We start from the raw sequence: 14,172 nt of genomic DNA on the forward strand, positions 1-14,172 counted from the left end.
CTTTCTGTACTCTTTCTTGTACCAACATCATGTATATGTATCTTTAGAGGCTCCTATTTAATCAGAGGCTCAGCATCCCAGATCAAGTTTCTTTTGTAACATGGGATCCAAGACTTGCCACCGGAATCAACACCATAATTCTTGGGGACCTTCAACCTCCAAAGTACCTCTGAATTAAAAATTATCTCATATGAGGCATCGAGGAATCAAAACCATTTTTATCACGCATATTCGCCAATCTGCAAGAATTAAAAAAAATCAAGAATGAACTGAACTGTATGTAATATCGGTAGTAGATGAAAGGTTGAGTGGAAATACAGAGTAACATAATTTTCGAGACCAAAACTCAGATCATGATAACCATTTGAGCATATGAAATGGAAAATGGAGAATGAAAAAACTGGTTCTAGTTACTGAACTCTCAAAGGATCAAAATCTCCACAGTAAATGAAATATGTAAGTCAAATTAAGCCATGTAATCTTGTGCATGCCCAATTTTTTGTTCAACTAATTTGGTATGCGTAAATTTAACTATGTGAAGACTTACCGTGAAATTATGCGTTTAAGTAGACATTAAACTTGGTAATGACGTAACTATACTCATCACAATTAATAGGAGAAGAGCAAGTGCTTTCTCTGAAAATAAAAATAACCAGAACAATAGTTAGAGAGAAGAACATTGCATAGGCATATATTCAAACCAGAACCATTGTGCTAAATATGGGGCTATTTCTCACATTAACGTTCGGTTCTGTTCATTGAGATACTTCCTTGCACCTGTAACTTTCCATATCCAAGGTCCAATAGTCGCATATAGTGGATCTGTTTTGAACAATTCAAAATTCACAACCAGACATAAAACATATTTCATATAAAGCACTACTAAAATGATAAGCAATACCTTTGGCTTGACAACACTCTCAAACTGTCGAGCACGTAACCATTGGGTGTTATGGCCAAAATCTCAACATTAAACGAAGAAAACTATAGCCGTGGATACGACGGAGGGAGTCGTGTCTCTGACGAAGTATCTTGGATCAAACATGCAAGCACACGGAAGTCTCTCAGATTAAGGATATGTACCCTTGGTGGCAGACGGCGTCACCGGATCCAAGCGTGTGAGCTTCTCCGTCACGTCAGTGTAACGATGGAGAACCGGAGGCAAGTATTTTGTCTAGTGGTAGAAGCTGGAAAGATCTACAGACTCTAATGAATTTATATCGGAGGAGAAACAAAGGGAATTGGAACAATCTCTCGTGAATAGATGAGTAAAAACATAATTAAAGGAAAAGTGGAGGTCGACATTAATACACCTTAGCAGAAAATTGCAGAGAAATGAATTTTCTGATGGGAGTGCAAGAGGAGTCGTTGAACTATCTATAGTTGGAGTGAGAGACGTGGCATATTGGAGTCTTCTAATTGGTTGATTTAATTTGCTGAGGTGGATAGGCTGAGCGGACTTCATATTCCCCTTTTAGTTTTGTAAGATAAGATAGAACTAGATCTCTACCCGCGCAGATTTTTGTTTTATTTATTTTTATATAAACATTTTGTTTTCAATTCTAAATTGGTATATATTATAATATATACGTGTCTATCAATTTTTAAAACATAAAAAGTTCACGGTATATTTTTTTCGTTAAATAGATTGTTTCAAACTTTCACATGTATTTGTATCTTCTTATATATATATATTTTCAGATTATTATTTCATATTAAAATCGTAACTATATAGATAAAGATTAGTAAAATATTGTTTTATTATCATATTCAAAGATATTGTAACATTTCACAAATTTAATTTTTTTTTAAAAAATTAAACTTTTCGCTTCATAGTTTTCTATTATCGAGTAAATAATTAAACATTTAGTTTTTGTTTAATTTTTAAAATAAACTATATAATTTTAAATTTGTTGTCATTGGTTTAAGGTAGGAAAGATTAATCACTGTTAGATAATATGATTTTTGTTATTTAAAAAAAATCTTTATAATTTTAAAAGTTAACATCAATGAATATTTAAATAATTAACATATGGAAAATATAGTATTACAACATTAAATTATATCTATTTAATTTATACTATCTATAAATCCAATGAATCATCTATTGTTTAAATCCAATTATTGATAGTCCAATAAAAATTTCTGTAGGCCCAAAATTTAAATGATAAGATTAGAGATTAAATGTAACATGACTTTCTAGGAATATGTCTATTAGATCCATTTCTTAAAAAATCACACATGAATCAATGTTGTGACTTCTGTTTTAATATATAAGATTGGTTCTACTGGCTGCACCTGGTAAATATTTCATTTTCCCCCTCTTTTGTTCATTTATATTGCGTTGATTCATTTATTGTGTTTATGGACAGCCGCCTTTCGACCTCTGGCGATGCAACTAAACCTGAGGTCTTGTCTGTGTATATTTTCTTTGGTCCATCATGTTTGGGTCAAGATCGAATTTTTTTTTTCAAGTATCGCCTCACTATAGTGAACAAACTTCGGAAGAGCTATACATATTTAGAGGTAAGTCTTGCTAAAATTAGATCACTAATAGATTCACTTTCGAGGTTATTTGGTCCTTGCAGTGTGTCAGTATCATATCTAAGAAGTGATGTATTTACGGTAGAAATGCTACATACCTCATTGCGTGTACTTACTATGCATGGGGTATTAAATGTGTTGGGGTCAATGGTTCTTACAGTAGAAATGCTACATACCCCATTAGATCTAATCTTATATTTCATGTAATACTTTATTTGGTGATGATTAACAATTGGTGTGAAATGTTACAGATGGACTGCAGTGGTTTAATCCGTGGACAATATTCGATCCGTGTTCTCCATCCGAGTTTTTTCTTCCAAAATTCCATGACAAAGATGGTGGATACATAGTAAATAATTGCGTCAAGATTGTTGCGGAGGTTGATGTTCTTGAAAAATCTGATATACAAGTGGAAGTTGAGAAGATAAACAGACCTCTGAGAAAGATTGAGGAGAATAATGGCGCAGTTCCTAGCGTTTTGCTTAAGGAAGCTTCAGCAGTAGTGGAAAGCTTAGATGTCAATGGGTTTCAAGTTTTTCCTTCACAAGTAAGTATAATAAGTATGAATCTTCTTACTCTACAAGACTCATGAGTCATGACCATTGTTTGTTCTAACAAGTATGCTACTTTTCTTATTCTTATCACCAAAGCATGCATGCTCTATCTTATCCGTTTTTTTCTCTCTACTCTCCACTCGCAGGTAGAATCTGTGAGGCGTATATTTGAGAGACATCCAGACATTTGAGTAGGGTTCCGTTCAAAGAACCAACATCTGAGGAATGCATGCATGGACTCCCTTCTCGATGTGCCAATCACTTCAAGAACTATCCAATGAAGATCTTTTTGACGCAGACATTGCACTGAAATATGTAAAAGATGTAGGGTTTAAGGTTGATTGGTTGGAGAAGAATCTAGAGCAAGTGAAAGAAAAGAAGGAGAAAGAGCTGTCCGGTTTGGCTATGCTCCAAGAAACAGAAGAAAAGTTACTGAAACAGAAGCAAAAGTGTGCTGAGATGGAGGCTCTAGCTAATGAGATGGAGGCTATAGTTAATGAGCAGAAGGCAGAGTTGTCAGTCACCAGAACTCCTCTGTCATTTGATGATGTTGTTTGATGACTTGAGCTCTTAGTTATTTGGTGCTATGTTGTCTATTTCTCCCTTTGATTTCCAAAATTAGTGACCATCTTGTCATTGAGCATGCCTTGTTTCTTAGTAAATGGGAACTCTTTTGGAGTTAAAGCCTCTTTGTTCTATGTTTTTTATTATGTATGCATCTATGTTGGTTTGATTATCAACTAAGCATTTTATCCTTTGTTTTCTCTTCTTCATGCACATTTATTTGAGTACATATCAACTTCTGTTCTTCATGATTCATATAGTAGAGTAATGACTTTGCTTTTCCTGAGTATTACTGCATCACATTTTCACATCGTCTGTTTCTCCCTATAAACTTTACTTCTTTAACCATCAATCCTTTTGCTTTCACATAAATCCGGTTCAGCGGATCATATTAACTTGTTAAATTTTCTACTTAGTACTTAGTCAGCACATCGTCCGGATATGCACACTGTCAGGTACAGTTGCATAGCATGAAGCTAGAGGTCTTGGTAACTAGATTTTGTGCCGAAGAAGGAAAAAGGCTTTGGCCGGTAGAGCTCCTCTCTCATTCAGTGATGTTATTAGCTGGTTTAGCAGTTAGAGACTGAAAATGATGAAGAACTGGTCTAAGAAAAACATAATGTTTCCTTTGTTTTTAAACTATAGTCCCTTCTTTGCTTTCTTAGCAGTAAATATAATATAGTAGTATCTTGGAGACTATTGAATGCAGAAACTGGAAAACACCAATAGTTACTCCCGCTCAGACCAATTCCCTAAGGGATATTCTTGGGAATCAACCAACTATGTGATATAAAACGATTTGCTTTCCTTTTAGTCGTAACCAAGTCATTTAACCACTCATCCTTTAGTCTTGAAACTCACTCTTAGACTCTGTACGTCTTCTAGAGTAATTTTCTCCAGATTGTGCTTGAGTTGTAGCTTTATCAATTGTTGGTCTGTGCTTTTATGTTCTTGACTTCTAATGTTTTTCTTCTCTTCATGCGCTTTAGGTTGATTGCAAGGACTTTTCATCACGACAATGGTGAAGAAATTTGATGGGAAGTTTATTTGGGTGATAAAGAACTTCTCTACTTTTCCATCTGAGAAAATTTGTTCTGGCTCATTTGTGATAGGTGGCTGGTTTTGGTAAGAATATGATTTTCTTTTACTGATCTGGTGCTCATTAGCTTTTAAGTATATATTCTTCAGACTTTCAGTGATTATTTATTTTGTTTCCGTTTAACAGGCGTCTTGTAGCATATCCCAGGGAAAATGACGTTGATTACTTGTCTTTGTATCTCGTTGATGACATGCGGTATGCTGCTTCTAAATCAAAGCCTTATAAACTGAGAGGAAATGTAAATTTCAACATAACGATAATAAATCAACTTTCTAAGAAACTCTCATTACGAGAAGGTAAATGTTTATCCATCTGATCATTATGAAATCCTTTATCTCATGCCCCTTAAATAATGAGATGAAATACATTTTGATTTTGTGATGCTACAGATTCCGAGCACTTGTATGATGTGATTTCTCCTTTCCATCGGGGTTTTGAATCATGGATACCTCTTAACAAACTTCATGCAGAAGATGGCGGGTTCTTGTTAAATGGAGAACTCAAGATTGCAGTCAAAGTACAAGTATCAGATGTATCATGGGAACCAGAAGACGCATCTGATGACGCTCTAGTTGATGTGTCAGGGGGAATTAAAAAGACAACCAAATTTCTGAGGAAGACAAAAGAAACCATGGATGCAATAAATGGGTTTCAAATTCTTCCTTCACAAGTAAGAAATTAACATTTTAAAATATATACGTGTGCTGCTTATTGGTGTATAAAATGTTTTATACTTGGATTAGATGGTCCGATACCGTATATAGATTTTGAACTGTGTTTTGCATTAACGATCAATGTGTATACTTATACATGAAGTTGGTACAGAATATCTAAATAGATCTCTACAAAACTACAACTTAGTTATCCTTATCGTATACAACTAAGAGATAAGCCTTTATCTATACCAATACTGCTTGCACGCGCCACTAGTTGCTTTCCTCCTCAAAAGTCAGCGATTCTCTCTTCACAGTTGAATGTACGAACTAACTTGCATGTTTCTAAGTAATGGTGTTGCAATGTCTAACCAAGAGTTGCAAGGTCTGTGTCTCTCTTAGGTGAAATTTTTAATCCATTATTGGTCCTTTATTTTTTTTATTTTCAGCTATTTTAGGTGTTGTATGAACTTAAGATGGGAGTGAGTTCACCATGGAAACTTAGCTAGAGACTTTATATTTGTTTGTTAGGAACGTTTTGTCACATCGATGGAGAAGCAAGTTGGAGAGAAGTTCGTCAGTGTGATACAAAATTTCTCCTTTGTGAATTCTGAGAAGTGTTATTCTGATCCATTTGCAATCCGTGGCTTCAAATGGTAAAAGGAAAACCTAACTTTCCTTGCAAGGTTTCTAGTCCTTTTAGGTCTGGTGATTACTGTTCACTTTTCTCTGTGTTTTTTTTTTGTGGGGCAGGCGTCTTCTTGCTGAATGTGACCTTGTGGTTTTGCATCTATATATGTGCATTACTGATTGTCCACCATTTCCTTCTGAAGCTGTAAAAGTTCGCTTGACCATAGTAAATCAGCTATGCGAATACAGATCCATATTGAAAGGTGATTACTAGTGCGTTGCCTCCCAAAGCATTTCTAGAGATAGTATCAAATAAGTACACATGATCTTAAACAATAATAGTTCCATGTGACTTGTTTGGACCGGAGTTAAGTGTTGCTTTAGGATGTTTGGTTTGAATGGAATAGTTTTTTTAAGTTTCTTGCTGCAAACACTAATGTTTTTTACCCTGGACCTGGAGCATAGTTGTCATTAGATTGTATATATTATATACTGATTGGATGAACAATTCATTGGATTCTCCAGAATCAGACCATTGGTTTGATGAGAAGTCTCCGACCTGGGGCTGTGCAATCCCTACACAAATCCTAGAAGAAGATGGTGGATTTCTTGTAAATGGAGATCTTAAGATTGTTGCCGAGGACCGAGGTTATTAGCGTACCAAATGTATCTGAGGAATCAATTCCCCTGAGAACGTTAGAGGTCATTGGGTTTCACGTTCTTCCTTCACAGGTAAAAAAGTTAAGATTAGTACCCAACTCTACATTTTTATATTCTTCTAAAATCTCAAACCTGTATAAATAACATGTAATATTGTCTGCATTAGATAATGTTTTTCTTGTTACTTTTTGTTTCTGTAACTAAATGAACGGTATTCAGACCTCCAAAACCTTGTATGATATGGCTTAGAAATCTTTGGACTCTCTCAGGTACAATCAGTGAGGCTTATATTTGAAAGACACCCTGAAGCTGCAGTAGAATTCCGCGCAAAGAACCAGCATCTGAGGACAACATATATAATTTTCCTGCTTAGCTTAATCGAGACGCTGTACCAGCCACTTCAGGAGCTTTCCAGTGAAGATCTAGTGGAAGCGGACATAGCCTTAACATACTTGAAAGATGCTGGATTCAAGGTGGATTGGTTGGAGAATAAGCTAGACCTACTAAAGGCAAGGAAGGAGAAAGAGAAGGCTTGCGAGGTACGAGTACAAGAAATGGAGGTACAACTTCATGACTTGAAGCATAAGTTTGAGATTGAAAAGGCAGAGTTAGTCGTTTGCAACTAGAGCTCCTCTCTCCTTTGATGATTTTGTTTGATAACTTGCATTTCTTAGGGCATTATTGGCGTTCTGATTTGTTCCATTTTTGTCTTGGTTTTAATTGCTGAACGTTTTATGATTCTCTGAAGTTGTTGGCATGAATCTTGTACTGAAAGGTGGTTTTCTTACCAAACTCCCTGAGTAGTCACGTTTGAAATACTTGTGCACAAAAAAAAAAAAGTCACGTTTGAAATACTCTCCTCGATTTAGGGTTTTCAAATTATTAGTTTAAGTTGAGTTACTGTTAAGATTAAGAACAAAATTGATTGGTCTGAAGACTCTGAACAGAGTACAGACTTCCACTCAGAGATGTTAAAATGGTACAACCCACCCCATTTAGAACCCACTCCATTTAGAATCCATATCCGTTTAGACCCATTTAAAAATAGGCCTATTAGAGATACTCATTTAGAACCCGCGAAATTTACATGTACCCATTTAAACCCATTTAGACCCATTTAAATTAGATTCTTTTATTTATTTTTTCGTTTTAATTATGTTTGTAAAACTATTTTACAAAGATAATTTTTTTTTTTCATTTTTTAACCTTATGAACTCTAACTAAATTTAGTTAAACAAGTAAATTATTTATCAATAACTTTTGATATGTATTTTTTAGAGCAAATTTGTTTCACTGAAAATAAATATGTATCAATAAATTATTTGTTTCACCAAAAGGAGAAGCAAAGTGTCGAGTCTGCTGCAAAGAAAACCAAACTGAATATCACAGCAACATTTTGTGAAAAGATAAGATGATGATTTCACTTTTTCCTGAAAGAGCAACCCTCAGTGAGCCTAGCTTTACCACAAGTTTGAGAGTGGCTGAACACATTTGTTCTGCAGATGAACACAAAAGCAATGCGTTACTAAAGTGTAATCACTCCACATCACAACTACTTACTACAAAGAAGTAAAGCGACTCTTACAAGAAACAATAAAATACAAGCCTAACCACTAACAAGCCACAAATCTACTTTACTACATCTTCTGTCATCTACCAACTTAAAGACCAAACACAATCAATATAAACAAGAGATCCTAAGCAGTGTAAGTATGTAACCATTGTTCTCAGCCCCTTCACTGTCACATTCTCACACCAGCATTTTTTAAAAGACAATGACAACGACAACAATCCATACACAAGTAAGAAGTTTCTCTAAGATAAGAACCAATGATATTACCTCAAATGTTCAACGTACATTTGAATCTTCTGATCTTGAACTCTCGACTCCAGAAGTACTTGTAGTCTTCCTAGCATCTTCGTTGCACATATCATCAACATCTTCTATTGTACCTTCATAATCTGCAAATCCTCGTAACCAGTTACGAGTACAGAGTAAAGCCTGGACATTCTTGGGAAGCAAGCGACTTCGGTATGGAGTTAACACCCGAGCTCCAATACTGAAAGCTGATTCAGATGCTACTGTGGTGATAGGGATACTCAGTATATCACGTGCCATCATCGCCAAATCACCAAATCGAGCTTGGTTTTCCCTCCAATAGCTTAATACATCCAAATTGCGAAAAGACCTTCTATCTAACCTCTTCTCATCCAGATACACATCTAAATGTGTTCTTGTGTTTCCTACATTACTCCCAAGGCTTCTTTCCAATTCAAAGAGATCCTGTAATATATTACATTGTCTAAATCATCTTCAAAGTAAATGCAAAATTAAGAGTAAAGATGCTTGAAACTTACATTGTCAAAATCATCTTCAAGAGGTGATTCAGTAACTAGATCATGTGGAGTTGGTGTAGATGAAGTGCCAGAAGAACTGCCCCAAGTCCTAGCTTGATACTCTTTATAAAGTTTAGTCAAATTAGTCCTAAGCTCTTCAGTTTTTAAACTAGAAGTAGAAGGATCCACTCTCTCATAAGCTTTCTCAAGAACTTCCAACTTCAGCCTCGGATCTAAAATTTCCCCCATAGCCAAAATGATGCTGTAATCCTCTCAGTACTTAGCAAATTTAATTTGCATTTCCTTAGCCATCTGCTTCAAATCAAAATCATCACAGCTCGCAAAATGCTTCAGCAATAACTCAGTCCTTCAAACTTCTGTGAAGTACACACTAGATGTTGGGTACTTCGACCCTGAAAAGAGAGTAGTGATTTGATTGAAAGGTTTCAGCAACTCACTTATTTTTTGCCCACGATCCCACTCTCTTTCAGAAGGTAGCCATCTGTAGTGCCTGTCAAAAGCCTCCAAGCTTTTAAATGCTTCCCTAAACTTCAACGCTCTAACGAGCATTTCATAAGTAGAGTTCCACCTGGTAGCAACGTCAAGTGATAAACCAGATCCACCAGGAATCCCCACTCGCTCTACACATGCCGCAAAGGCTTGAATTCTTGTCTGAGATGCTTTCACATACCTCACACTTTCCCTGATGTTGTGCAAGAGATCTTTCGCTAATTCCAAGCCTTCTTTCACGATCAAGTTCAGGATGTGCGCACAACATCTCACATGTAAATACTTGCCATCCAACAATAAGCCATAACCACTCATCATCTGAAGCTGTCCCTTGAGGATCCTCTGCATACTGTCGTTATTATTAGCATTGTCTAAGGTAATAGAGAATACCTTCTTCTCTTAACCCCATTCCATCATGCACTCCAGAATCTTGTTAGCAATCTCTTCTCCTGTGTGTGGAGGCTTCAAATCGCAGAAAGCAAGAATCTTACTCTGCAAGTTCCAGCCATCATCTATGAAGTGGGCAGTAAGACATATGTATCCCATGCTATTAGGATGAGATGTCCAAAGATCAGAAGTAAAGCAAACCCGAGCAGTATGTCTAGCAAACACTTTCTTCAGCTCTTCCTTTTCTACTTCATACCTCTTATAAACATCTGGTGCAGCCGTTTGTCTACAAATGGGCTGACACTCTGGATTCAGATACTTGTCTCGTTGTCTAACCTTCTCGTATTCTACGTATCTGAACGGAAGATCATGATAAATGATTACCTCACTAACCATCTCACGATCTCTCTTGTGATCATATGCATCCTTAGCTTCCTTTGGAGGCTTCTTTGGACAAGTTTCCAAGTGGCGTTGTAGATGATGAGTTCCACAGCTCACATTCTTTTCATTACGTGTCACCAACTTCATACAACAATGCAAGCATCTGGCCCTTTCTTTGCCATCATTTTCTATCCCCACTGATACAAAATCTTCCCAAACTGATGTCTCGAGTTTTAACCCGATTATCTAACTGCAAGTGCACAGTAAAGTACGCAGTAGTAATACGGGATCGAATCCACAGGGACCGATGATCACACGTAGAGTTGCAGACAAGTTAATAGCTACAGCGAATCAAGATATATTTTTGATGGTTTTTATTTAATTTTCTCTAGTGTCACAAAGCATAAACAAGCATGTAAAAAGATGATTTAAACGATTTGAAAACTATTTTAAAACAAACGTTGGGCATTGGGAATTCTCAGGGATTTCTTTTTAATCAAGATACAATTAATGGAAGACACAGGGATATATTAAGAACCGTCTAGAACTCAAACACGATATTAGAATTAACCTACTTCCGTAGCGCTAATTCTCTATGTTATAGAAATCTTCACACTAACTTCCGCTGAGTTTCAATTTCTAAACAAGCATTAAGAACAGGTTCAATATGTTCACAAAGCGCAATAACATCAACTTCCGAGGGTTAAGGACACTTTGCTCATCTAAAGTATTTTCGGAAGTTCAAACAATCACTTTCGGTGCATCAAACAATCTGAAATCATGAACTAAGTGATCAATTCAGTTCAAGCAGTAAGAAATCCATTAGATGAAGAACCAAAACGTAATCCCTTAGTCTACACACGTTTTATGGATCAAAACATCAAGAAATCCCCTATGAGAACCCCTAAACCCAACTAGATGACTACTCACACATAACTAAGCAAGAACAAAACGATTTTGATGAAGAAAACATGATAAGATTGTATTAAAACAGAGTAAAGGTTCAGAAGATCTTCTCCAAATGGTTTTGAGATGAACTCCTTTACAAATCTTCACAAATCACACCAAAACAAGTACAAAACACTCAAATCTTCTCTCTAGAACTTGTAAATCTCCTCCTTGGTCGCCCCTGGTCTTTTCTGAGTCTCAAAGGTCGAGTTTTTTTTTCTGAATTATTGAGGGGAGTGGGTAAAAAGGAGTGAAAAGCTCGTGTGTGCGTGTGGAGCCCGTAGCGCCTGAGATCGGTCGATCCACATGGCCCGGATCGGTCGATCTCGTGTATGAAAGCCTAGGATCGGTCGATCCACATATCTCGGATCGGTCGATCTAGTGCTCTGTGCGATCAATACTTCATTCGGTCCATTGTTCGGTCCATCTTGCTTCTGAATAAATCCCGAATGCGTTCTTTTCTTTCAAGCTATCTAGTAACCTGCATATTACACTTAAGAACACCAAAACGCATCAAATAGACCAAAACATTAATTAAAACCGACCATTTAATTGCTCCAAAACGAGTTTAAAACCGTTAAAAACACGGAATATCAACTCCCTCAGACTTGAATCTTTGCTTGTCCTCAAGTAAAGAGGATTAAAATTTGGGAGCTCACTAACCCTCAGTAGACCTTACCTTGTGATTTCGCTAACCACTTAAATCAGAGACTGTCAAGGCTTTCATTCCAAATCCCCACCAAGACCGCGCAAACCTTTCCATATTTCAGACCTGCAAGTCTCAGTTTCAAGTAATCAACTCTTTACATTCATTAAAAAGGGCGTGACCTTTCCACCAAAGATATCTCCATCAGGTATAACGGGCTTGGTGTTTGGGAGGCTGTTTTAGTGTTTAATTAGGTGAGGCTCAAGTGTTTGTGGGTATCAGCGATAACAAAAAAAATGCAAAACATTATGCAAAATCGCTGGAGAGACCGAGTATATTGATAACCATGTTTTCGAACTGCTCAAGTCTCAAATGATCAAAACCAACAAATCTCAAACTCTAACCCCAAATTTAAACAAAGCATCATCTCTAGTACATAAAATAAAAATAAAATGTCTAAATCAAATATACTGAATGAGATATAAACATGAATAATTTTTTTTTTTTTTTTTTTTTTTTTTTTTTTTTTTTTTAGGAAAACTTATACAAACCGAAATCGAATATATACACTGCGATGCAATCACACACTTACAACACCCAATTTTTCTATTTACACCTCTAGACACACAGGTCCGTGTCTAACCACCTAAATGTTCCGATCCTACCTAAGCAGTCGGATGAACCATGTCTACCCTAATCTCTCCATTGTTTTTGCACATGTATGCACATATGATCAGTGTGTAAGAATGCATGGAGATGAAATAAAAGGGTAAGGTGTAGGTGTGGTACCAAACTATTGATGAGTCTGGCCATTCAGGATTATTAAAGAGTGGTAAAATGTGGTAAAGAAAATCCTGAATGTGTATATGGTGTACCGTTTCCTGATGTTGATTCCTGGTCAAAAGAAATTAAATTCATTAATGGTCAAAAATAGTTGAGTCGATTACAATTCACCGAGACTTGATAAAAGATTTAAGGAGAGGTTGTTTGGTCAAGTGGTTCCTCGGTTTGTCTGCGCTAACAGTCCTGAAAAATGGTCAATATGAAATGTAAAGCACAACACACAAGGAAGTAGTCTAATAATCATCACAGGGTCTGAGAAAAATACGTAGAGAGTTTTTAAAACACAAAGAAAATAAAAGAAATAAAAGCAATATGGTACATAAGTAGCATCCTCCCCCAGACTTGCTTCACACCGTCTCGGTGTGAAAATAATTCCAAGAGAGATTACCGATCAGGCGTTGCGGTCAGTACGCCTCTTGGAGCGCCTCTCCAAGGCTCCATCATCATCAGAGTCCTCCGCTGCCTCAGGTCCAGCAGCGGTGTCGTGAGCGCCTGAGTCGTCATCGCTATCTCCAGAAACAGCTGGCTGTGATGCGCATCCCTTCTTAATGTTGCAGATTCCCTTCCACATCTTCAGCAGTATGGAGTTGTTGGTTTGATGGCTCTTGATCGACCAAGCGTTGATCTCAGCAGCGGATGCAGTAGCGGGAGGTGCTGGTGGCAGCATATACGGAGTGAAATCCGTGGGGAAAAGACTTTCCTCATCTTCAGGTTCCTCCTCTATATCATCATGTGGTGTCTGCTGGTGTGTCGATGATGATGCGACTCCTTTCTTCTTCAGTGTCGCGGGTCTGGTGCAGAGAGATGCAGGCGGTGGTAGAAATATGATAGCACCTGGATCAGTCAGCTCGGTGATGGCGGTATCGGGTAGCTTGACAAATTGCTCTCTCCCTTGTTGGTTCTGGAACTGGTAGATATGAGGGGCGGACTTGTCGATGCTTCCTCGCCAAGGGCCGGTGAGGTAGTGGCTGCTAATGAGTGCTCTCATGTCGAAAAAGTTCTGATACATCCCCTTCTTATCCACCACTCTGTCAACAGGTGGAAGAAACACTCCACAATGCCTTAAGATCTGTGTGATAACCGCTCCAAACCCACATCTCTTCGTATCTGAAACTTTGAAGTACGCAAGCTTCTCCGCTATCACAGCTCCTATGTTTATGTCCTTCCCGCTAACATAGGTAATGTCCGCGCCTTGAGGCCATAGGTGTCCAGCCCCAATGAACAGAAGAGCTAGCTCATCTTTTGTCACTGCAGCGGGTTCTGTCTTCCCATAGATAACACTGCTGATCACTCTCACTGCATATCGCAGAACAGGGCTACGAATTCTAGCTTGCTTGGCCTCTCGAGAGATGAAGTTTCCTGAAGCGATGAATGTCCAGAAATCATTGTGTTCCGGGAAGTCAGGAACACAAGATT

General features: G+C 37.3%; 3 protein-coding genes across 3 annotated transcripts; all 3 read left to right on the forward strand.

Moving 5' to 3' along the window:
• Positions 1-952: 952 nt before the first annotated feature.
• LOC106350616 (MATH domain and coiled-coil domain-containing protein At3g58370-like) lies at positions 953-3,289 on the forward strand. The gene is made up of 3 exons (XM_048755780.1): positions 953-1,118; positions 2,796-3,091; positions 3,245-3,289. Exons 1-3 carry the CDS (start codon positions 953-955, stop codon positions 3,287-3,289), a joined length of 507 nt encoding a protein of 168 aa, XP_048611737.1.
• A 1,391-nt stretch (positions 3,290-4,680) lies between these two features.
• LOC106350615 (MATH domain and coiled-coil domain-containing protein At3g58370-like) lies at positions 4,681-6,318 on the forward strand. The gene is made up of 5 exons (XM_013790477.1): positions 4,681-4,787; positions 4,888-5,057; positions 5,151-5,431; positions 5,946-6,070; positions 6,168-6,318. Exons 1-5 carry the CDS (start codon positions 4,681-4,683, stop codon positions 6,316-6,318), a joined length of 834 nt encoding a protein of 277 aa, XP_013645931.1.
• Positions 6,319-6,659: 341 nt separating this feature from the next.
• Positions 6,660-7,330, forward strand: LOC106350614 (MATH domain and coiled-coil domain-containing protein At3g58410-like). Its single transcript, XM_013790476.1, has 2 exons — positions 6,660-6,776; positions 6,974-7,330. The coding sequence occupies exons 1-2, from the start codon at positions 6,660-6,662 to the stop codon at positions 7,328-7,330; spliced, it is 474 nt and encodes a 157-aa protein (XP_013645930.1).
• The last annotated feature ends 6,842 nt before the right edge of the window (positions 7,331-14,172 follow it).

Source organism: Brassica napus, chromosome C4 (assembly GCF_020379485.1).
Source record: "Brassica napus cultivar Da-Ae chromosome C4, Da-Ae, whole genome shotgun sequence".
In the NCBI taxonomy this organism is placed as follows: Eukaryota; Viridiplantae; Streptophyta; class Magnoliopsida; order Brassicales; family Brassicaceae; genus Brassica; species Brassica napus.

Bases quoted from the DNA above. Each gene is read 5' to 3' on its own strand.
- LOC106350616 (XM_048755780.1), top strand. From the start codon at position 953: ATGGCCAAAATCTCAACATTAAACGAAGAAAACTATAGCCGTGGATAC. The intron at 1,119-2,795 runs GTGAGCTTCTCC...GAAATGTTACAG, and splicing joins GCGTCACCGGATCCAAGCGT to ATGGACTGCAGTGGTTTAAT. The intron at 3,092-3,244 runs GTAAGTATAATA...CTCCACTCGCAG, and splicing joins TTCAAGTTTTTCCTTCACAA to GTAGAATCTGTGAGGCGTAT.
- LOC106350614 (XM_013790476.1), top strand. From the start codon at position 6,660: ATGGAGATCTTAAGATTGTTGCCGAGGACCGAGGTTATTAGCGTACCA. The intron at 6,777-6,973 runs GTAAAAAAGTTA...GGACTCTCTCAG, and splicing joins TTCACGTTCTTCCTTCACAG to GTACAATCAGTGAGGCTTAT.
- LOC106350615 (XM_013790477.1), top strand. From the start codon at position 4,681: ATGGTGAAGAAATTTGATGGGAAGTTTATTTGGGTGATAAAGAACTTC. The intron at 4,788-4,887 runs GTAAGAATATGA...TCCGTTTAACAG, and splicing joins GTGATAGGTGGCTGGTTTTG to GCGTCTTGTAGCATATCCCA. The intron at 6,071-6,167 runs GTAAAAGGAAAA...TTTGTGGGGCAG, and splicing joins GCAATCCGTGGCTTCAAATG to GCGTCTTCTTGCTGAATGTG.